Consider the following 23,557-nt stretch of genomic DNA (forward strand, 5'->3'; position numbering starts at 1 on the left):
TTCTGTGAAAAAGTTGTCTGTGAATTTGGTCCATGCATTTACAATTCTGTACAATTTTTAGGGCAAAATAAGATTTTTGAATTCAAAACGTAGTAAGGTATTCGATATTTATAGGTATGTGAGTCACAAACACATGTATTTAGCATTAAATATACTTTACGTAACGTAATTCACAGCCTTCGTTGGTACGAGGAAAAGTAACAAAATCGCCGCAGATGCCAAACATTTTAAAAGCAGATTGTACGTTTTATCATTAATGTAAGCATCTGATCATCAAAAGTGTCAATGGACAATATAAAATACAAACAAACACAATAACTTCATTTGATTGATTTTGTAAGATTTAAATTTCCTTGGAAGGTGGTAGAATCCTTTTTGGTTCGACTCCGGCGGCACCATCGCCACACCTATTTTTGCCCCATAACAGCAGTGGCGCTGCTGTGTTCTGGTTTGAAGCGTGTTGTAAGGGAGACATACTTTTCCGAGGCGTTCCAGCTTAGTCCTCAGGGGTAGCGGCGCATCTGTGGCTGACCTAAGGTAGGAATATCTAATCCTATCTGGGGTTGATTATAGATGTTCATGGGCGGCGTAGCCACTTACCAGCAGGTGGACTGCATGCTCGTCTACTACTCCTATATTATATAAAAAATAGTAGGTCTTGCTTGTATTACGTTCAGTCGTAGTAAATGTGTGATCTTGTTCCAGAATTCGACACGTCCCGACTAGAGATGGGCGCCGTGGCTGACCTGTTCGACAGGAACGGCAGCGGCCTCATCGACTGGGAGGAGTTCATCGCCGCACTCCGTCCTGACTGGGTGAGTTGAAGACCCATTCATTCATTCACCTTTAGTTCATTCACAATCACCCTTGATTGGGAGTCCTACTTAAGGCTCCATGTACTCGTATTTATCTTTTATACACAACAGGTATGTATATGTAAAATCTTTCAATGTATCGTATACGGTTTATGGCCGTTAATAATAATCAATATTTACTTTGAAAAATTGATTGATTTCGAGCCTTACTAGGCGAGAATTGGTTATGATTGACTATTACCAATAGGTGTTAATGATGAGACGTCGCAATTAATAAAATTTGTCTATACTATTTGTCTACACAAAAAGAGACACGTAGTGACTTAGGTATCAGAAAAATAACGTATCTGTTTTAAAGCACCTTAACAGATCTAGTAAAACCACACTAGGTAAATTATGTAAGGTAAAAAATATGTATCTATGTCTGGCACAAACATTAGTAACTGTGTCAAAATTAGTCAGCCAAAGCAAGAGCAATTATTATAAATCTCTTATTTTTTGTGGTGTCGCAAGGAAAAATGCCAAATCTATCGGTCTATTTGGACTAAAATCAGAATTAGAAATAGTAACTATCGACTTTAAATGCAATTTTCTTATTTTCTGCATGCGGTATGACCTTACATAGGCGCTTATTGATTTCTTTAATCTATAATCTTATCAGTGTTATCAGAGTGATATTGATAAAACTTTGCGGTTTTAGTCATTATTGGTAAACGGTGAAAAGGGGAAACGTTAAAGCGCGTATTGAAATAGGTAAGGTTTCAATGATATTGTTAAAAATGTGTCATAAAGCAAGTTTGTTCATGGTAATAAGCTCTCAAAATGGCTAAAAATAATAAAAATAATAATCTTATTGGCATAAAATCAACGTATCATAAAAATCTCTTCTTCAGCTCTAATTATGACAGAGTGGTAGAGAATGCCTTCATCCGATTGACGGAAAGATCCAATGCCCAGCAGTGAGACAAAGTGGGTTGTAGCAAAAAATGAAAGAAAATATCCTATTTGTTCCGATAAACCTTGCTTCAGGGAACTTTAGATATAATATTTTTGTGACTATGGAATGATACTAACTTTTCAAATGACCTTCAAATCTACTGAAGATTTCTTTAAATCGTATATCCGAACATATTAAGATAAAATCTAAAATAGTTTTTCGTAGTAACTTCCATTGATTTAATACTCCGTTCTAGATACCGGATCTAATTTTGAACTCGTAACCTAAAAATATTCTATCTGGATAATATCTAGAAGATATTTGTTTACAATACAAATCATTGCTTCAACCGGACAGACAGGCAAATAAATAATCTCACCAATTAAAATTGTTATACACCTACATTCTATATCTTATATATGAAATTCTGTGTGTAGCAATGTTAGTTACCGTACTCCTCCGAAACGGCTTTACCGATTTTCACCAAATTTTATATGCATATTCAATAGGTCTGAGAATCGGCTACTATCTATTTTCATACCCCTAAATGATAAGGGCTATTCACCCTTAATTTTTTTTATTGCCATGTAGGCAATACAACGTTTGCCGGGTCAGCTAATTTGATATAAAGGCGTACAATGTGTATCTTGGGACCATGTTTAGATCCCGTAGCAGACAGTTCGTCTGTCCGTCTTGAACGAAATAAATAAATCTTCTTTATGTTATGTGTTAAGACATTAAAGTATAAGTAAAAAACAGAAAAATCCTCCAATAAAGCCTCCGACACAGTTAAAGACGATTTTCTAATGACACTACTTACGATAACAAGCCACGCACCGAGTACTTCTTCTTTATTTTATTATTTAGATGTATCCTCTACATACATGTAGGTACTCAACATGTATTCTCAACTCACATGTTCTCAGCATGTATTCTCAACTTACATGTCCTCAACATGTATTCTCTATACACATGAACTCGACAAGTACTCTCAACTTATATGTTGTCAACATGTATTTTACACGCATGTACTCAACATGTATTCCCTGCATAACATGTATTTAACATGATTGTATGGTGTGCAGGTGGAGCGGCGCGGGCCGCCGACGGACGCGGACAAGATCCACGATGAGGTGAAGCGGCTCGTGATGCTGTGCACGTGCCGCCAGAAGTTCCGCGTGTTCCAGGTCGGCGAGGGCAAGTACCGGGTGAGTGACAGCTAATAAATAATTTATTGTGTAATTTTGTTAACCGACTTCAAAAAGGAGGTGGTTATCAATTCGGCCGGTATCTTTTTTTTTTCTATGTATGTACACGAATTACTACGCCGTTAGTGGACCGATTTTAATAATTCTTTTTAATTACTAAGTAGTTAAGTTCTTTAAATTCTCTTTGAGTATTTTTAAAACAATGCAATAGGGTTTTCAATAAGTTTTTTTTAGGTAAATAGGTGTTTTAAATGTTGAACCCGAGATGAATTGTGGCGGCAACGCCTTTACACCTATGTCCGTTTTATAGTGATAGTGTTAGATGTTATTTATCTACCGGCAAATGTATTCCACGCTTTTCTAAAACCTCAAAAACAATCTACGTTTGTGAAATTTCCCTCTAATTTAAGCCCTTATCAATTAGTACGTAAATATTTGTCTAAAAAATCTATACTCAAGCAGACATGTAATAGTTTATCTCCTTAAACCCCTTTGTTAGCTCTATCGCGTACAGCAAATCCAATGTAATGTATAGCAAAATTAGCAAATCTAATAAATGTAATTTTATCACCAGTTCGGCGACTCCCAGAAGCTGCGTCTGGTCCGTATCTTACGCTCCACGGTGATGGTGCGCGTGGGCGGCGGCTGGGTGGCGCTCGACGAGTTCCTAGTCAAGAACGATCCCTGCCGAGGTACGTACTTCTTGTGTTATCAGCTGATAGTCCCCTGCACCGTTGACGGCGGTTGTTACGTTTTGGAAGCGGGCAACTGTATACGTTATATATCTGGAGGCGCGGCAGTGTCACCGCCAAGTCGAACCAAAAAGCGGCACGGCCGTACCATTCACCTCTCGAAGCAATTCAGGTCAATTTTGACCCCCTTTAACTTCGTTGTTTTAATTTATTGTGTAAAGCATTTAAAACATTCGGTCAAATAACGGTACATAAAGTACAATTAAATGCTACGTTTACAGGTGTTACACGTTAGAGTTTATATAAGGTGAATGTTTCGAACGGGCACTCATGAGAAAATCCGAAGTAAGAGATAGCGAATAATGCTGAAAGGAGTTACGAGGCCGATTTTGATATTTGGTTTTTTATCAAACATTGTTCGGTTCCCGGCTAGAGAAATATTTTTTTTTAATCTAATGATACAGTTTTCGTTTTTATCAAAATTCTATTTATCTATTCATTCATATAATTAGGATGATGCTACAAGAAGTTTAGTACTGCAGTCGTCAAGTTTTAGAAAGGAAACAAAAAGTAGTTGGTACCAATTTAGTCGGAAATACCTACATATGAAATATTAAGTAATTAATAACTGTACCTATGTAAATTGCACTTTGAGTTTCCTGATTGCCTAAGCTCGCCTTCTGCGGCTATAGTCATTCTTATTTTAGACTTAAAAAATGTTGGTATATGCAGTTGCGCACTTTCCGAAGTACAATCCGTTGAAGGTGCAGGGTTATAAGATTTTAAATAAAATAAGTTTAATAAGCCGTTACTGTCTCCAATATATCACTTTTAGGAATAGATTATAGTAATAATGATGAAAAAATATTTTCAAAAATCGAAATACAAAAAACATATTCGTACACTATAATACTATGTTTTAGACTAAAAATATACATTTTAAATTTAAAATACATTGCCCTATTATTCATTGAAAAGAAAATTATTTACGTTAAATACATTTGCAGAAAATATTTTAAGAATTCCTTACACAAGTGCTAATAGTTATGTTATGACCTTTACATTCTATTTTTAATACAATATTAAGATTCAGAATGTGATTTAATCCATTAACCTTAATGACTTGGAGGCAGTATAGGCTAGGAAGTAAACACAAATAAATTAAATTATACTAGTTAATAAATTACTGATATTAACGGGAGTTCACAGTTCACGCAATCTTGAATCTACAAACTGAAATCTTAAGGTAAATAATCGTGAACTGATCTGTGGGGTGTGTATGACGTTATTTTTTCTAAAAATACCAAAAAAATAACAAAGTAGAGCTGTCGAACAAAATATTGAAGCTAACTAACCGATTAAAGTATATTTAATGTTGCTAACTTCAAAATTAAACGATTGGCAGAGAAAACCATCACTTGATGTCGGTAAGTGGTGCAAATTTGTATAATTTATTAACACGCAAAAGTTCGAATTATTTAAATAGACGAAATCTAATTTTGCACTCAAAGTTACTTGGCACTTAAGTGCGCTTTAATACAATATTTTAATAATTTTTACAAATTTAATACATATTTTCAATATTTAAAGTTAACGTCATACATAAAATAAAAACACCATAATTCATTTTATTGTTTTAATACCTACTATGAATAGTACTGTAATAAAAAAATATAATGTTTAAGGTCATTTCTTCTTGAAAAATGTTTCATGATGTTCGAAAGTTAAATCCCAAAAAATAAAAAAAGCTGTTAAAATGTTTGTTTAGATTGTTATGCAATTAGTTCTCGCAAAATTCAGAATAATTATGGTGTTTTTATTGCCCACAGACCTATAGATATAAGGGTATTCGAAAATATTGTAATGTGAACAGAGAAAACAATCCATGTCTTTATAAAAAATCTATACACAAAAATACTCTTCAAAATTAATTCACTTACATTACAGTATTTTGTGATAATACTTTAATTTTTCTGTTTTGTTTAAAGCCCAGTCTCATAATTGAAAATTCTAAAACAAATGCATTTTACATGTTACTCATAATTTATTTCTATCTGAAAATTATATTTGGAATGAACTGGGCTTTGAATTAAAACTTTATCTACAATCTATTTGAAAAACTAGATTGTAGTAAAAGTTATGAATTGAATTATTTATTTTATACCTTTTTGAATATGTATTTAACTAAAGTGTGATGTTCAAAGTGTCAATCAAAAAGTTTCGGTTTTTGAAATGGTATACATGATTGTGTTAACCCCATAACATGGGTATCAAGTATTTATGTCTAATAACAGGTATTGACGGGCAAAACCAGTATTATATATAACCGTATTGTTTTGATAAATGGTCAGTAAATAACAAAATAACAGTTAGACATAAGAAAGTTTATTAATAATATTAATCGTTATAAACTGCGTTATTCTAACCGCGTAACTACGATTACAAAAACATTACATTAGTATCAATAAGTGTAAACAAATAAATAAGTTTCAGGCGAATCGTTGGCAACACCGTAGCATCTTAATCTAAAATACTGTCAGTAATATAAATGCAGATACAAAAAAAATTATCACAGAAAAAATGTAAATTATAACCAATGGCAAAAGTTTTATAAAATTCTAAGCTAAACGTCCTAGTTACTACATTTTGGAAGCGCAATCTTAAGAAATCTTAACGGAAAGGACCAAGGTCATACAACCGGTTTATAATCACAAGAATTTATGAATCACACTAAAATATACCTGAGATTCTTGAGTCAGAGCTACATCTATCAAGTTTCTATCATGTTCCTAACAATTATTATAAAATGCAAAAATACAAAGTTTCAGAAATAGAGAGTCTATTATATATTGTTAATAGTACAAAAATACTAAAGGCTAACACATTTACTTACGAATCGCTAAACTAGACAGATAAAGATCTCTAAATATGGAATATACTTCCTAAGTAAGATAAAAAGTACAAACATTACATTGACTAATACTGTACTGCTTAAACATTGAAGCCTACAAGCATTTAACAGTTACAAGTTTACCTTTTTTTTTTTAAACTTATTTTGGAAACAGTCACTTTTCGAATTTTTATATAAAAATCTCATTTCAAGATTAGTCAAAATAGAAAGCACATAATATAGTCTATAAGTACATAAAGAAGTACTGCTTAATCAAAATTGCATTTTTTCTTATTGCTAAAAATGCTTTGTGGTGAAAACTTATTAATTAATCCACAGTAGTTTTTCGGATGAAGGAAGTCAATGATGAAATCTCGCTGCCAGCATCATTCGGCAGACGATTAAATTCAATCTCCTCGCTCAAGTTCTGTGTATCAGATGTATTTTCGTTAACCGGCCAACGTTTGTGGCTCGGTGCATACAGAACCAATAAGGCAAAGATGTATATATTCCACATTCCGTACACGCCAGTGAAGAACGCTGAAGTGTATTCAAGTTCGATGTTTTCATCCCATTTCCATTGGCCTTCTGCCACCTGTCCGAGTATAAACCCAATCACAGTCAGCGCCGCACAGAGTAAAGTAGCCAACATCAGAAATTGGAAGCGGTAAATGATCCCTTCGTAATGCAAACGGCGTACAGAGCACATTGTCGGTAGAGACTCTCGTTTCTGAGATATATTGGTGAACACCTGCCACACCATGTAACATAGGAACAGGAAGTACACCCCAGTAGAAATCCCAGCCAGTATGATAAACGTTAATGCAAGATTAGTGCCGATATCAGTGACCCAGATTGAGTAAAAGGGGTTACGCAGCTGCACGCCTCTCTCGCACATATCAAAGATGAAAAGTGATATACAGCCCATAGCTACAGCGCTTAAATGTCTCCAGTACTGTTTTAGTGAGCTTTGAGCAGATGTATCTTGAATCAACATGTGTTCGCCAGCAAATACCAACCAAAATGAGAACAGCATAGCGTAGAACACTCCCTGTCTTACATCACCGAGAAGTAACATAAATGGTAGATCGAAATGCAATGTTAGGTACTCGATAGGCATGTTGAGGAAGCATAGAGCTATCCCTAGAGACAGGAGCATCTTTTCCAGTAAAACCGGCTTCCGTTGCAGCATATGAATTCGCCTCCAAAACCATACGAGTATAGCAATGATGCACGGGAAGAAAACTGTCTTCAATGACAACCATACTTTAGTGAAACCACCGTTTTGATTAATAACAGTGATCCACATGTCCTGTACGTGACCGATGTGGGCGTTCATGTCGGGCGTATCGACCGGTAGTCGAATGTTAAGTAAATAAAAATCGTGATGTAATGACCCGAGCTCGAATAGAGGTATTGCAGAGCAATTGTACAAGTATTCCTCTGTTTTGATGTCAATGTCGCAGTCTAAGTGTCGCTTTTCGATCGACTGCGTGTACAGCTTCCATCCGTCGTCGGGATCGCCTTTGTTCTTGTAAGCGAGACGCGCGTCTATTGTTACGACGCTGCGCGGTTTCACTTCCATTTGCGAGTGATATTTTATATCCACCTGAAGGACCCCAATCAAGTTTTGCTGCCAACGCGAGAAGTCTAGAATCTCACTCTCGCGCGGCACCGGCATTTGAAACGCAAAAACGACGTCCGCCTCAGAGAAATGAGAGAATACGTAACCGAGATCGACCGTCTTACAAGCACCCTTGCCGCGGTTATAAAACCACTTTGTCGTGTCGTTTTTCATCGTAGACGTATCCTTGCACACGGTGCCGAGTATATTTTGCGCGTTTGCCGGAGTGGGCGCGACCAAACCGCCGATTAGGAAACATGTTAATTGACACAGCAAAAGAACCGTAACTAATACGGCGAGCTTGCGCCCGCTGAGGTTTTCTATTATAGTTCCAGTCATTTTTTAACGTCTCTCACTAAAGTCAAACAGAAAATACAAGAAAAATCACACGAAATACCACGATCGACCCGAATCCATTGTTTGCTTTTGACAACTTACGATCGAAATCGCGTCGGACGCAAATTGACTCGACAGACGTGACATGCGCAGTAACGGTGTTGCCAGCGATATTCGTTCGTTATTCATTATAATATCGTTATTTTAACGTTATCCATTTTTCTGAATAACGTCAAACAAATTATTTCTAACGAATAATAAATAAAACTTATTCGGTTTTCATTGAGCAAACGTTACAAAATTAAAAATAAATGGGACAATATTTCTCATTAGTTCATTTTAAATTACACTAGATTATTCATCACAATGAATTCATTTTTTTATCACAAAACATTTTACGCTAGTATGACCAAACCGTATTGCTAAAAAGTAAGCATCGTAAACGTCCACAAATAATCGATGTTGCTACTAATGTACTAATTCGTATTTGCTTCACCCAATCCAATCATCCCTATTCCTTATTTTATATTATTTTTTATTGCGTTGATCCCAATGAAACCTTTACATAAGTAGTATCGTTAGTGCTACCGCTGCCTGACCCGAGTAAGCCGGAGCAGCATGAAGCTTGTTGCCCGCTCGGTAAGAGAATGCAACTTGCTATTGGAGCCTTTTTTCAGTTTAATTATTTTAAGCTTTTTTAAGCACGTTGTTTATAGAAAACTGGTTCCATAGAAGGCATTATTTGTTGGTGTGGCTTAGTACTTAATTTTGCAAATTTTGGTATGTTAATTATTTTGCTATATATTTTTTCTAACTTAACTTTTACATATTTGTACGCTTAAATTAGTAAGTATTGAAAACGTAGTACAAATTAATTGTAGTTATGATTAAGAGATACAAATAAATAATTTCGTATCTTAATTGTAATAATTTGCTTCGTATTTTTCTTAATCATGGCATGTTAACGGTTTATGGGTTTTATTTGCATTTATTATTTTATTTTATATTTGTGTAGAATATTCATTTCTGTAAATCAAGTGCAAAAAGTTTACCAATTTGTTTCACCATTGTAAATATTTCACATTGCACTTTATAATATCATAATTAATAAGTAATTAATTAATTTAAAACGAAACTATTACTGTGTAAAACCATCCGGTTCCGATATGTATGACAAAAGTTTATCTTTTATGTTTCAATCTCAAGTTTTGGTCGCAATAGTAATAGTAAAATGAAAACATTATGGTAAACTTTGCCCTTGGTTTAAAGAAAACATATATTTTGGTGTGAGAACAAACTAATCGTATTTTACAATTCCTATTCCTAAATGCACATTTTTTTTCAACAATCCCCCGTTATTTTTATTGCCTATGTTGTTTTTTGTTTGACATGTTCTGATTTTGTTTGTTGTTTTTTTTTTTTTTCCTTCACTACCACTGCACGTATCCTGATTTTTTAACACTTTTTGGTGTTTTTTTTCTACTATCCTGTTACCGAACGGTTTTCTTTTTACCCTTCCTTATCCTATCCCGTTTATAATCCTGCACCGGACGCCGCCCGCATGCAGCCAAGGGACGCACGAACATCGAACTGCGGGAACAATTCATACTGGCCGATGGAGTGTCCCAGAGCATGGCTGCGTTCAGACCGCGTACGCCCCGCTCTAACACAAACACGCCTCCGTCCACTGGACCCATAACAAAGGTAAGTAGCTAAAGCTGCTACAGTACTTCTATAATACAGACTTCTCTCTACAGGTTAGAAGTTAGCTATTATTTCGCACACATACCACAATAAGCGCACTGTAGTTGATAGAGGGAGCAACGGTTTGGGATTTTTTTTCGCTTTGTTGCATTTTGTACATGGATCATCCGATCCATTTGCAAGAGGCATCGTCGTGAGTGCAGCATGTGTTGAGCTCGTAGCGTTTTGTCGTATTGCATTAGTGTGCTCAAAGCTATGCATCGAAGCACCGGCTCGTGTAGTGATTGGTGTTGTTTGTACCTATACTCATTGGATCCACTGCATTGGAGAGGTGGCACGTCAGCGCATTGGATGCTATGGTAATGTATTTCGTTCTCCCTTCCTGCTAGATCCCATCAAACCTGCGTTTTATCACGTATCGCGCGTTCGTCGAGTAGGCGTGTGGACTAATTAGTAACTTCGTCTCGTAACGTCGAAATATACGCGTTCCGACAAAACGATTGGCACTATGAAAGAGTATTTGTTTTTGTAACGGATGTTTCCCTTCCCTTAATGAAAGTCCCGGTTTTTGTATTGATGCATTTAGCTGAGGAGTTTATGGAGCAGTTGAGGCCTATATTTGAGGCTTTAAGACAGCGGGAAGAGCTCCCGTGTTCCTATCCGCTACACGTGGGTTCGACACATGGAACTAAGCAAGCTTTCATTTACGGCCACTCAAGATCACAAGGCTCGACGACGCCCGGCGCCCACCACTATACCCACCACCACGGATACCAGCCCTCTCCAGGATATCACTGGGTAATGCTACATAGGCAATGTGAAGTGTTGCGTTTGACATGCACCTTTTGTTTTCAATCAGTTTGACTGCAGTTAATGGTTTTTTATTTATTTATTTTATTAGTCTTCATTGTAAGTTCATTGTCAGTGTGTTAGATACATATAGTAATTGTGTCATCCGTCTCGTTTGTCGAGCCCATTAGCATGCACATAAACATCGTTATATTCTGGGTGATGTAAGTTTACATACATTTATGAATAGTTCTTTATCAACTCATTATACAGTACACCCACTTATTTTACATACATGAGTTTGTGTGTGAATACTAACAATGTAATTTTGATTTGCTAACAGATGACGTTTGAGATGTTTTTTTGGATCTTAATTATGAATAATAACTTTAGGTAAGAGAGCGAACAGCTCGCTCAGTGCCAATGTCCGCGGGCGGAGCTGCCGGACGAGCCTCGAGATCATCTCTAAGTGCAGGAACACCCGATTCTCTGAGCGACAACGAAGCCGCTAGTGGACTTGGGTCTAAATATAGGAAACCTAGTGTACCTAGGTAAGCAGTGTACTTTTATTTACTTTCACTAAATAAGACTAAATATATTCTGTCAAAAAATCTATGGTCATTTATCTGTTATATGTAAATAATATTAATTGAAATTATTAATTATCAATAAATTATGTGACAGATCAACCCTAACACCGGGAGGATCTCGACCAGGTTCCAGGCCAGGATCAAGAGCAGGGTCTAAGCCACCGTCTAGGCATGGATCTAATCTATCTCTTGACAGTACAGGTACACAGGTTTTCTTATCTAATTTATTTAGTAATATTATAGTATTGAAAGGTAATGTCATATTTCTATTGATTCTGTCCCTATTTACCGTATTTTTTAGATATAATGAGACAAGTCATTAAATACGATTTAGTGTGATCAGTTCATTATACGCCGTTAAACATGAATACGTAGAAACATTTAATCAATGTTTCTACGTTATTTCTTGTGTAGTTTTCTTCGTTAATGTATAGAATAAATCCGTATGAATTATCTTTTATATAAAATTCTCGTGTAACAGTGTTAGTTACCGTACTCCTCCGAAATGACTTTACCGATTTTCACTAAATTTTATATGCATATTCAGTAGGTCTGAGAATCGGTTCCTATCTATTTTTCATACCCCTAAGTGATAAGGGTTGTTCACCCTTAACATTTTTTTATTTATATGGCAACAACGTTTGCCGGGTCAGCTGGTACTTGTATAAAAATACAGTCAATTTGGACAACTTATTGTTTTATAAGATTAGTAAAAATTGAGGACTGGTCAGAGTGGCGCAGACCAGGGGAGGCTTATGTCCAGCATTGAACTTTTAAAGGCTGATAGATAGATAGATAGATAGTAAAAATTGAACACAGTAACCTTTACGTACACAGACGACGTGTCAACGCCGTCCCGGATCCCGATGCGCAAGGTGACGAACACGCGCGCGTCGATAGCGCGCGCGGCGGCGACGGCCAGCAAGCTCGGCGCCGCGACGCCCAACGGCTCGCGCCCGCGCACGCCCACCGGCCTGCTCACGCCCGCCAGCGGCAGGTACGTCGTGTCTTGATACTTTGTGTACGACTCTCGTGGAAATTATAATACTTTTATTATTGATACTTACGTCATATCTTGATACTTTGCATACAACTTTCGTAGAAATTACTTTTATAATTGACACTGATAATTGTTGGATTAAAGTAAAGTAAAAGATAAGGTCTGCCGTCTGCTAACCCATAAGGGTTACTATTAAGTTGCAGTAATATATCTCTTTAATATTAATTTAAAAAAATATATATGGTAAAATGTAAAGTACAAGAGCGATGGATACATATTAAAAAAGCTACAGTAACCTCTGTTCTTTCCAATTGAAATTGCTTTGTAAATTCTCAAGAAAATTGTACATTTTTCTGAATCCGAAATAATCATGTTATTTAAAACTTGTAAAAAAATAAAGCTGATATGACACGATGTTGCAATTACAATTGGTACACACGGGCAGGTTTACTAGCGGAGGGATGTACCGCACGTCCAGCATACCGACACTATCCCCGGTGCCGGCACTAGTGAGGTACACATCGATTGAGAGTATGCTCGTGCGTTGTTTGTGATTGGGGTAGCGTCGATCGCAACTTGTTAAAAACGGTTTAACAGTAACGAATAACTCGTTATATTATGATAACGTTATAATCTAACTTGGTTTTGTTAATCTTAATATTTTGTCTGATATTATATTTTGTATAATAAGACTATTTTTTTCGATGTTCTTTGTCAAACTACTTATATATAATAAGTAGAAATTATTATTCGCAAAAACAAGTTGCGACCGATATAATGGCTACAGATGTTGAAGAGCACGTCACTGGGCTTTTTGGGGTTATTTTTTATTGTAGTGACGTCAACGCATACCGAAGTTGGGCGCACCGTGTTTGTTGAGCTAGTTTCATGAATTTGCCTTGTTTTGTAGGAACATTGACTGGTGGTGGTATTCATATCATCCATATTGAAGAGTATTCTCTTGATATACTTTTTTGGACATGAGGCTTAATTTTACTAAAACAATACTTCGTGAAATAGCATGACAATATTAAAATTTTTGAAAACGTACGGAAATACGAGTACTAACAAACACAATAACTTATATTTGTGTGGGTTATATTAACACGTTATTTTATATATTATATGATTATAAATGGCGATAATTAAATTATTATTTTTCTTTCCCATGCGTCAATTATGAAAATGGATACAAAACAGCTCTACACATTCCCAGCCGTCGTCGATGGCGTCTGAACATCCCAAATCCTTATCCCATACTCATCCAGCATTCCAAACTCAGGGTTCTACAAAGATACCCATTTATGTCGGTAACCGTTCACAACGGACGCCCTCAATTGAAAGACGTGGAAAGAAATCCCAAAAATCTCACTCTAGGGAAACCTCACAAGAACCTAGCCCTACTTCCCAAGATCCTAAATCGGACCAGAGAAGTCCAGAAGACGACTCCTCGCTATTCAGCATATCGGGAATGACGAGCGACAATGAATATGAGAGTAATATAAGCGAGTCGAGCGGGGAAGCGTCGAAACCGACGCAGCGAGACATCAAAGGGTACAAGCTTCTAGAATGCTTTGATTTTTGCCCGATTATTTTGATTGATGCTCGTTGGAATTTTGTTTTACTTTTTGTCGTCATGTCCGCATCTCCATTCGCAGTTATGATCAGGCATAAGTCCACACCGTTCACTATTTTATCATATTCATCGGCACAGCTTTCCAAATTATTAATAGGAACATTTCGCCAATAATTCATGTAACTATATATTTATATAAAAAGCAAATTGATTCATTAACAATGCTTACCGCAGATTCATTGACCACGATTGTAAGCTTCTGCACTCATAATTTGTCTTTATAAAAAGTTACTACTATATACGTCGGACTTATCTTCCAGTTATTCTAGGTCATCAACAGGTAACCTAGGTTTCATAAATCATCACATCTTAATTATCATGCTGGTATGTTACTAATTTATCTGATATCGGTCTTAATATTATGCAGGAAACTGATGATGCTTTCATTTGCTTGGTTTTGTGTGGTTGTGGATTTTCAATTGTGACTTTAGTATAAGAAACATTTATATTATTTATAAAATATATTAAGTTCATTCTATGTTACAAAACTCAGCTTATAAATATATTTTTTTCTATTCTTTCTTGTTAATGCACATGCACTGTTAGATTTTGAGAATCACTTCCCTGTGCACACTCCCTTTAAGATTATCTGGAATAGCACTAGATAATATTAGAAAAGCCATCCACACTTGTATTAATAACTTAAAATGAATGATATCAAAACCCTAATCACTAAAATTATCGTTATTAGTTGAATTATTCACATCTTTCAATCAAATTCAGTGCACAGAAGCATGTGCAATGACAACTTCTAACAATTCTATCTGTCTTCTTTTCTGTCGTTACTAATCTGTATGTCTTTATGCTCGCTAACCTCATCATAGGAGTGGGTCGTTTGCCTCTACCGAGGGACAAACGCCTGGCAGGAGTCGCATACCAGTACCTAAGGAGCACCAGACTAACAGTAGTATCTCTAGGTAATCTTAACTAATTTCGTAGTATCTTTCTTGAGTTTCGTTTGATTACGTAGTGCGAGTAACTCTTCACATATTTCTCGTCTGACAGACGAATACGGTTTGGAGTTGATTTTTAGTCGTTTTAGTGGCTTGGTGTGCATGGTTTTCTTTTAAAGGAGAGTTTATATTAATTTTGTTGTGTATAACAGGCAAAGAACACCGTCAGGCAGCACGACGCCAGTGCGTCCGGGACAACAGACTGCCGCATCGAAACTGTTGCGTAAACCATCCGATGCCTCGGACAGCGGAGCGCCCGCCACGCCCGTGTCCCGACGTGGGACTCCGGCATCATCTCGAACTACGGAGAAACGCGAACCATTCCGACTTTAGACGAACAACACACTATTACCGCCACCCTTAATACTCAGCTATATTGGTATCAAACCGTCAAAATTCTTATGCCAATATAGCTGGGTTATGGGTGGGAATCACCTGTGGAAACGCCAGCCGTTTTGGCATGATTCCTCTCTACACTTATGCCATTTATTTTGCAATTACGTAAACATCTTTAGGCTCAAACTAATATCCAATCATAATATCTTTAAACACTTTATGGAATACGTCAAAGTGGCTGGCGTGTACGCAGGTTTAAGTGCCGATATAATATAATAACAATAATGACTAACAGTAAATTAACCTATTCGCGAATTAAGCCAAGCTTGTATAAAAAAAATGCGAATGTGGCTTGTTTAGTTAGTAACAACAATAGTTTATAGTAGTAAACATAAAGTCTGCACTTGTTGCCTTGTATACTGATTTTTTTCTACGATTCGTGCGAAGTACTCGTTGGACTATTATATTTATTTTGTGCTGTCAGTATTTATACCCAATCGAACCGCGTCTGAATCACTATCAAACGTTTCTACGTTGTGAATATTCCTCTTTCTTATTTATTGTCAACGTTGCCATAATTGTTAGTGTATGTTAAATACGTATAAGCGTCTCTACGTTGAGACTGAACGGAAGTGTGATTTTGTAATCATTTTTGTAATTTTTCTTTAGGGACCATTTTGTTACGGAATACCGTCTTGTAGGCGATTATCGGTTACCGCTTTCATAATGTTATTCTCGTACGTAGTAACGCCAGACTACGCGCGCTGACTTAACTAATGGAAAGCTGTAGCCCATAATCATTTAAGGTGATAATAGATTTATTTATGAATACTTTCTTTTGTAATGCACAATCATGGTTCTTATTTAATTTCTTATTCCGCGTTGTGTTCATTTGAATACAGTTATGTTTTCTGATTTCTACTACCATTTGTATTGAATGTTTACATTATGTATGTGATTTGTTTATATGTTGATATTTGCACAATTATGTAATTGTGATTTGCAGTAGATGTTATTTAGCTGATAAATCGATAATTCTGGACTGTCGCCAGAGTCTTGGAATATGGGTTTATCAGCAAAACCTGCTTATATAAGAAAATTCCATAGCGGACTATTATTTTTAAGTGAAATAACTGAAGTACACTTTGTCGACACAAAAGACATTTACTTAATAAAAGCTAAGAATACTTTTGATATATTAAATAAATGAACGCTTTAAAATGTAACCTTCCTTCATTTAAAAATGTTAACCAACACTCACATTTACTTGTTAATTTTTATTATAAATCTGACTTTACGATTAAGCCTTTATTATTATTAGAAATATTATAAAACTATTAATCTGGTCATTTTTATTTAAATCATTGTTGTATTTGTTAAATGTAAAATCGAAGCAAATTTACTAAAAGCTTGCAATATTTTTTGTATGATATAATGATCCAGAAGACCTACAGTTTTTAAAATCTCATTATTGATATCCAAATAAAAATATAACAATATATAAGCCTTGTTTTATTATTATCCTAAATATGTCCGTTGTTTATTAAAAAGGGTTTTACTTGTGATATATCAGTTTAAAACAATCTTATACAGATCATTATTTCCGTCAATTTGTCTATCTTAGGTGATCTGATACACGTTTATTCCCTTATAAAAGCTACTAAGATCAGACCAGCAGATACTTCTATTCGATTATCAGTCCGAATGACTGGTGATTAGTGATGTTCCGGATATCCGTATCCGCGAATATCCGACGGAAAAGAAAGATCCGTATCCGTATCTGTTACTTTTCTCGCGGATCTTTTACGGATCTTTCCACTTATTAATTCTCAATTGATAGGGTGAAATGCTATGTATATGTATGTATATAGGTGATTAGGTAGATTTAAAAAAAACTATTAAATTCAATTCAAGTATTTTTTATTTCTTAAAATCAAATATTTGGCAATTTTATATTGCAAACATTTATCGTAGTAAGATACTATACCAATAAATAGTACATAACTCAAAGGTCATCAACTATCTTTATAATAAGATCAAAATTGTAGAAAAAAAAATTATAACATCACTTTTATTGATATAAGAAAATGGGAAAACCAAAACTAAATTCTTATTGAATGATTATTCAAAGAAAGTAAATTAATACTGCGTACCTAGTAGGCACTACCTACCATATAAAATGTAAACATTAGATGACACGAGCAAATACAGTGAAAACTAGATGAACTTGAAACTGAATAAGGAAATGAAGATCCGTATCCGCGGATCTAGACACCAAATATCCGTAGTCGGATCCGTATCCGCGGATATACATTTTAAACGATCCGGCACATCACTACTGGTGGTACTGGTAGTACTAGTGATGAATTACGATCCATAAAAACAAGAATTATGATCCAGTTAGTGTATTGTAATAATCCAGTTAGTTTTTGAGCTTTATACTGCTTTATTTTTTAAATTCAGTTTTTTTTTTAATTATTTTGTTCACAATTCCTTTTTTCTTAAATCTCGAAAGACTTGTAACCGGTCACTGGATAAATTGGCATCATAAAAATTATTATTTAACGTTATCGTTAATGTTATTGAAAGTAACGTAACGAATTATTCATGTTTTATTAATGGTAACACTGGTTGACATAATGTCAAAAATGTAAACGTGAATCGTGAGAACTTGATCAAAAATCAAAATAAACTTGGATTTATAATTCCGTAATAATTGTTCGTAAACAAAGTTATTTTGAAATAAATCTCGTTTATAGTATAAAAATGGTTGGTTACAACATGGATGGACCAGCGAGAGATGCCGTATTAAAATTGATGGACGAAAAAGATAAAATAGAGACTGAGTTACGAGAACAAAATGCTATTTTGCACGCAAATAATGTGGGTATGGATGACCCATTAGTTGACGCTGAAGGATACCCGAGAAATGATATAGATGTGTATAAAGTGAGACATGCGAGACATCGAATTATTTGTAAGTAGACAACATGAGTTAGTTTATCTATCATGTTTACTTTAAATGACTCGTAGAAGAGTGACTAAGCAATATTGAATATTTAAGGTTGAATATATATTTTTAGTAAAGTAACTTACAATCCAAGTGATAATTAATGTTCATATACATAAACCCCAAGTACGGTTGCGACTTACCAGATATTAAGAAAAGGTGTGTTGTTTGATTAGAGGTCTTAGTGGGAATATCGGCATTTGTATTGCCAAACCTTTTAAACCAGAACACAGATGTATCTGTGGAGGAGTGTGGTTTGGTTGTAATACTTCTTCAGTTGAACCGAAAGCCTCTAGTGGCTTAAGGGGGAGCAGAAGGGGCGGTCCGCCCCGGGCCTCCAATTTTGGGGGCCTCCAAAGCTAGTTGCTAAAAAAAAGTATGAAATGTTTATCCGTCAGCAAAAAAAAAGGGTTACCGAATCACAGGCGAAGTCTTTACACTGGGGGGCGACGACCTTAGTGCGCCACTACTGGATGTTTCCTGCATTCATGTTTTAGTGCATATGTGTATTATTGTAAAATCATATTATTATATAACTATTGACTAGACCAAGTAAAACTATTGTCAATCTTTTATGAATATTTCACAGGCCTTAAAAATGACTTAAAGGCAATAATGATGAGAATAGAGCAAGGCCTCTGGCAGGTGTACGATCCCAACAGTTCACAAGGTCAAAGCTCCCGATCCCAAGCCCCAGGATATACCAATGGTGATGGAAACCACATGAATGGGGAGAGTGGGGTGCAGAACGGTACAAATAATAATTCAACTGAATGTTTTGCGGCTGTAGGATTCGTGCAAGTGGGTTCACCGGCTGATTTGGCTGTGAGTATCATGTATATACAGGCTGAATACATTCTTATGACAATAAATGAAAACACAATTCCTAGTCCTTCCTTGGAACATTACAATAATTAAAAAACACTTAACATAGAATTTTAATAAAATATTTTTTTTAAACAATATAATATGATATAAATAATGGGATAAAAATATAGAATGCCATTTATCAACATCAGTTTACTCACAGACTGTAGAAAATTTGAAAATTACAAAAAAGAACCTGTACCTAGTACTAAAGATATTTAATTGAAAATTTGTTTAGAGGATTGGGAGATGGATAGGTTCAAAAAGTATTGTCGTATGAAAGTATCCAAAATTGTAATTTAATTTTCATTTGATGAATGATAATTTTCTTTTACCTACTTATCTATATTGGGTAAATTTTACATCTAGACATGAATGATTAAATCTGTCTGAGTAAGGAATAGTGAAAACACTGAAAGGATCCACATGGTCAATTTCAATAAAAACTAAAAATCTTTCTTCGTACCCGCTTAATGTATAGAAGCTTCAAATGTCTAAATTCTGAAAGTAATAATAATGATAAATGACAAGGCCTTTTAAAAAAAAATACACTTCTCTTTTTTATATTATGCATGAAATATAAGATTCTTCATCATAAGCTTCTTCTCCATAACGAAACACCTTGTGATGTGGTGGTAGTTGTATTGACATTCAAAAAGTGCTCTGTAAAGACCTTTTTTGAATAAAACATTTTGATTTCATTTAACAAAGTTATCTAAAGTTATATATTTCTTTCAGGGTTTGCTCGAAAACGACAAGATAATCCAATTTGGTTCAATTAACCACGGAAACTTTTACGACGTCAGGCAATTCCAAGAAGTGGTCGCTCATTCTGTCGGACAACCAATACAGGTCCGGCTTAAGAGAGGCCACCAAGTGATGAACGTGACAGTGGTACCGAGACCTTGGGCTCAACCTGGCTTATTTGGATGTCACATCATGAGGCTTTAGTGTTATGTATAATAAGTTCCATCTTTGGATTGTTTTGTAAATACTGCCTTTTAGATGATGATATGGCCTTATATGTATCATTTTTTTAATTACTGCCATAATTAAATTGAGTTCTAAATGATATGGACGGCGCCGCGCGCCAAAATACGTATCAATAATGAGGAATATTTCCATTTCAAATTACTATATTCTTGAAAAAATTGTAAAGCTTAGCCATGTTTTTTATCAAAATTCATGTATTGAAACATAAATTATGATATTACATTATTTTTAATAATACTGATTTAATAAAATAATAGAAAACTTCAAATTTTTATTACATTAAAATATTAAAAATGTAACAAAATAACATGGTAATATATTAAGTAATTTTAGGTGAAAAAAAAATTAAAATATTAAAAATAAATCTTGTGATTGATGACCATCGCTTTTGATTTTTTCTTCTTGCGCAATTGGAGGGTTTCGGGTTTTTTTTCTAACACATCGCCGCCATCTGGGCCGCCATCTTCGTTTTCTTTTTTCTCGTCGTCATCGAACATGTATTTCATGGAGAAGTCGAAATACAGCTTATTGTCGACCATGTTGTAATCTGGTATCGTGATCGTACCGCGGAGGCAGTCGTGGTAGTGACTCACTATCTTCTCTTGCTCGTATGTTTCGCATGAACCTGAATTGTAAAAAAACATAGAATTCAATATTATTTGTATTCGAAATTAATACAGTAGTTGCTCTTAATTAATAATTTAGAATACAAAATCCTTAATCATGCTATCAATTGTTTCCAATTTTATTTTTATTTTTATACTTTGGTGATTTTTAAAAAAAGAAATATATAATTTTATATGTACCTATAATGTTCTTATCATAAGTAGCTATTATTTAAATTCTGGTTGAAAATATGTTTAAAAATCAGACTCATAGTAAAAATAAATTATAAATAGGTACCAGGCCTCTGTAGGCGTACTGTAAGGATCGCTCTTTCGGGGGTCATGTGCTTGAAATATACTAAATAGCAAGCCAGCATAGTGCCAGTACGACCACGGCCTTGTCGGCAATGTACTCCTAATACCTGAAAAAATAAAGAGTTACGGCTAAAAAACTAGCATCCAAAGCTTCAGTATTGAATGAATGAAAGATTTGAAGAAATAATAATAATAATTTTAAAACTTAATTTTTAAGATTAAATATTGTACATTCGTTTAAGATTAATTATGTTGCATTAAGGTTAAGTTATTAAGTTTAGATAAGGTGGATTAAGATAAAATGTTAACTATTTACTAACTCTTTGCTGCATGTAGGTGATGCGTTTCACACACTTATAATATAATAGATATTTTAATAATAATTAGTGAATCTGTGTAATTAACTACTAACCTCCCCTCTTATTTCGGCTCTTTCACACATCGCAATAAATTTTAATATCTGTTTCAAAGTTGGCGCGCTAAACTCGTTGATCCTTATTTCCGACCATCTTAACTTCCTCTCACACTCCAAAATTGGCGGCAATTTCTCCGGTGATAACGTTATCAAGTGATCAACGCCGGCGTCGCAAATATAATTCAAATTTTCGACGCTTCGAGGCCAACCCATTGCTGCTATTTTATTTTCGATAAACCATGAAAAATTTATTGGTCGAAAAGATTCATAATCTTTTGTTTCTTCAGGTTTATTCTCCGTCTCTTCTACTGCCTCTGCTTCTTGCGTTTCTGCCTGTTTTTTCATATCTTCCGCGTATTTGTAGAAAAGTTTGGCCAACTTTACGTTTGGTCTCTTTGATACGGTGCTCATTGTGTCTTATGTGCTATTAACAATTTTATTATAGGTAATATTTTCTTTTTCCTTCTCTATCGTAGGTACACTATTCTAAATGGATGAGTAAGAATAATAAATTAATTTCTTTATTACATTTTATAAAACCTGAAAAGTGCAAAATATTCACATTAGATACAAAGTATTTGTGGTCTCTGATTTTACCCAATTTTAACTAGATTTAAATTAAAACCAAAAATAAATCGTGCATTTTTTCTCAACTTGTCATCTTTCTACAAATTTGTTTAATTATTTGGATTCACCAAGTACTGGTGTTAGTGTCCATTTATAACTGCAGCTAAATACGGAATTCTTGACCTATTTTCACTTTATTTTAAGCTCTCAAGTGAATGCTTTTATTTCTGCACGAACTGAGTATTTTATTTTACACAATTTTATCTATATAATGTTGAACGATAGATATTTAATTTAAAATATAGTTGTCATACATATTTTTCTACATTTAAAATATCACATTTAAAAAGTTCATTTATAATTACGAATCTGCATGACGTAAACAAAACTGGGTAGCACAGATAACGAATTTGTACACACATTTTAATTACCACTTAAACACAAGCACAGTTTAAATAATACGCACATGGAAAAGCCGATATGGAATCAATAAAAAGTTCTAATCGTTAGCCAGTACGTAAACATGGTCCCACTTCCTAAACAAAGAAAAGATAAACACAGGTCGTAATTCGCGGATTCAGTGTTCCCGGTTATTTTCGATCGGTGGAGATGTGACGTAGTGCTTGGATTCGCGCCAATCAGTCCATTGGCACACGCTATTGGCAGACAGTCGTGAGTCGTGACATTTAGCAACTGCGTCTGCGCTGCCAATTAATATTTACGATTTTATTATTAAACTTTTTTAGGCTTGTTATGGAATAAAAATAGGTTATTTAAAAAACTAATCACGCCTTTATCAGGCACTCAAATTAAAAAAAAGGAAATTATTAGTTGAGCTATAAATATCAATGCGTTAAATTTTAAATATAATTTTTAGTGTAAACTCACACTTATTTTTTTAACAATATGTGATGAAAATACTTGTACCGCTTATTATATTTAATAATTCATTCAAAGTGTCGCGTGTTTCGTATAAAAATATTATAAGTATACAGTCCAAAGCTAGCATAGACGTATATACGAGAACAGAGGTTAGCGTACAGGAACCTCTCTGGCATAAGCCAGTAAAAATATTTAAACGACGACATTTCGACAATTTTCCAACGATATTTAAGGACGACATTTCGACAATTTTCCAACCCGAGTTTCACCCCTCGAAATCGGTTATAGATGAATCACGAAGAAATATTCTTGGACATTGATACAATAACATATGCTATTTTAAAATGAAACAAAAGGTAAAAACAATCTCCATTTATTGTCAGGTACAAAATC

The 23,557-nt window shown here is 34.8% G+C and overlaps 4 protein-coding genes across 19 annotated transcripts in view; 2 read left to right on the forward strand and 2 right to left on the reverse strand.

Annotated features, from left to right (window-relative positions):
* The window catches only part of shot (dystonin-like protein short stop), a 383,469-nt gene extending 366,455 nt beyond the window's left edge, over positions 1-17,014 (forward strand). For all 12 annotated transcript variants that reach the window (XM_073091892.1, XM_073091894.1, XM_073091890.1 and 9 more), the window contains 11 exons: positions 706-815; positions 2,838-2,960; positions 3,535-3,652; positions 10,793-11,004; positions 11,389-11,546; positions 11,680-11,786; positions 12,423-12,582; positions 13,031-13,099; positions 13,786-14,139; positions 15,046-15,138; positions 15,327-17,014. In XM_073091892.1, the coding sequence (XP_072947993.1) occupies positions 706-815; positions 2,838-2,960; positions 3,535-3,652; positions 10,793-11,004; positions 11,389-11,546; positions 11,680-11,786; positions 12,423-12,582; positions 13,031-13,099; positions 13,786-14,139; positions 15,046-15,138; positions 15,327-15,507 (1,685 nt within the window). In that variant the 3' untranslated portion in view covers positions 15,508-17,014. The remainder of the gene's footprint in view (positions 1-705; positions 816-2,837; positions 2,961-3,534; positions 3,653-10,792; positions 11,005-11,388; positions 11,547-11,679; positions 11,787-12,422; positions 12,583-13,030; positions 13,100-13,785; positions 14,140-15,045; positions 15,139-15,326) is intronic.
* wls (Wnt ligand secretion mediator) lies at positions 6,022-8,645 on the reverse strand. The gene has a single exon (XM_073091899.1). It carries the CDS (start codon positions 8,503-8,505, stop codon positions 6,871-6,873), a length of 1,635 nt encoding a protein of 544 aa, XP_072948000.1. The 5' UTR covers positions 8,506-8,645; the 3' UTR covers positions 6,022-6,870.
* Positions 17,015-18,143: 1,129 nt separating the features above from the next.
* LOC140756410 (probable 26S proteasome non-ATPase regulatory subunit 9) lies at positions 18,144-20,759 on the forward strand. Its single transcript, XM_073091906.1, has 3 exons — positions 18,144-18,487; positions 19,110-19,345; positions 20,126-20,759. The coding sequence occupies exons 1-3, from the start codon at positions 18,277-18,279 to the stop codon at positions 20,336-20,338; spliced, it is 660 nt and encodes a 219-aa protein (XP_072948007.1). The 5' UTR covers positions 18,144-18,276; the 3' UTR covers positions 20,339-20,759.
* On the reverse strand, positions 20,640-22,902 carry LOC140756408 (dual specificity protein phosphatase 23). Of its 5 annotated transcripts, none has more exons than XM_073091900.1 (4): positions 22,749-22,902; positions 21,713-22,255; positions 21,284-21,407; positions 20,640-21,005 (listed from the first exon to the last, which is right to left on the reverse strand). In XM_073091900.1, exons 2-4 carry the CDS (start codon positions 22,124-22,126, stop codon positions 20,734-20,736), a joined length of 810 nt encoding a protein of 269 aa, XP_072948001.1. In that variant the 5' UTR covers positions 22,127-22,255; positions 22,749-22,902; the 3' UTR covers positions 20,640-20,733. The 5 variants fall into 5 exon arrangements, with proteins under 5 accessions (XP_072948001.1, XP_072948005.1, XP_072948002.1 ...); XM_073091904.1 differs by having other exon boundaries at positions 21,713-22,201; positions 22,749-22,879; XM_073091901.1 differs by having other exon boundaries at positions 22,703-22,855.
* Between the last annotated feature and the right edge of the window lie 655 nt (positions 22,903-23,557).

The sequence above is a fragment of the Epargyreus clarus genome, unplaced genomic scaffold (genome assembly GCF_041222505.1).
Source record: "Epargyreus clarus isolate Ecla_fem2 unplaced genomic scaffold, WU_Ecla_fem_2.2 ptg000035l, whole genome shotgun sequence".
NCBI lineage: Eukaryota > Metazoa > Arthropoda > Insecta > Lepidoptera > Hesperiidae > Epargyreus > Epargyreus clarus.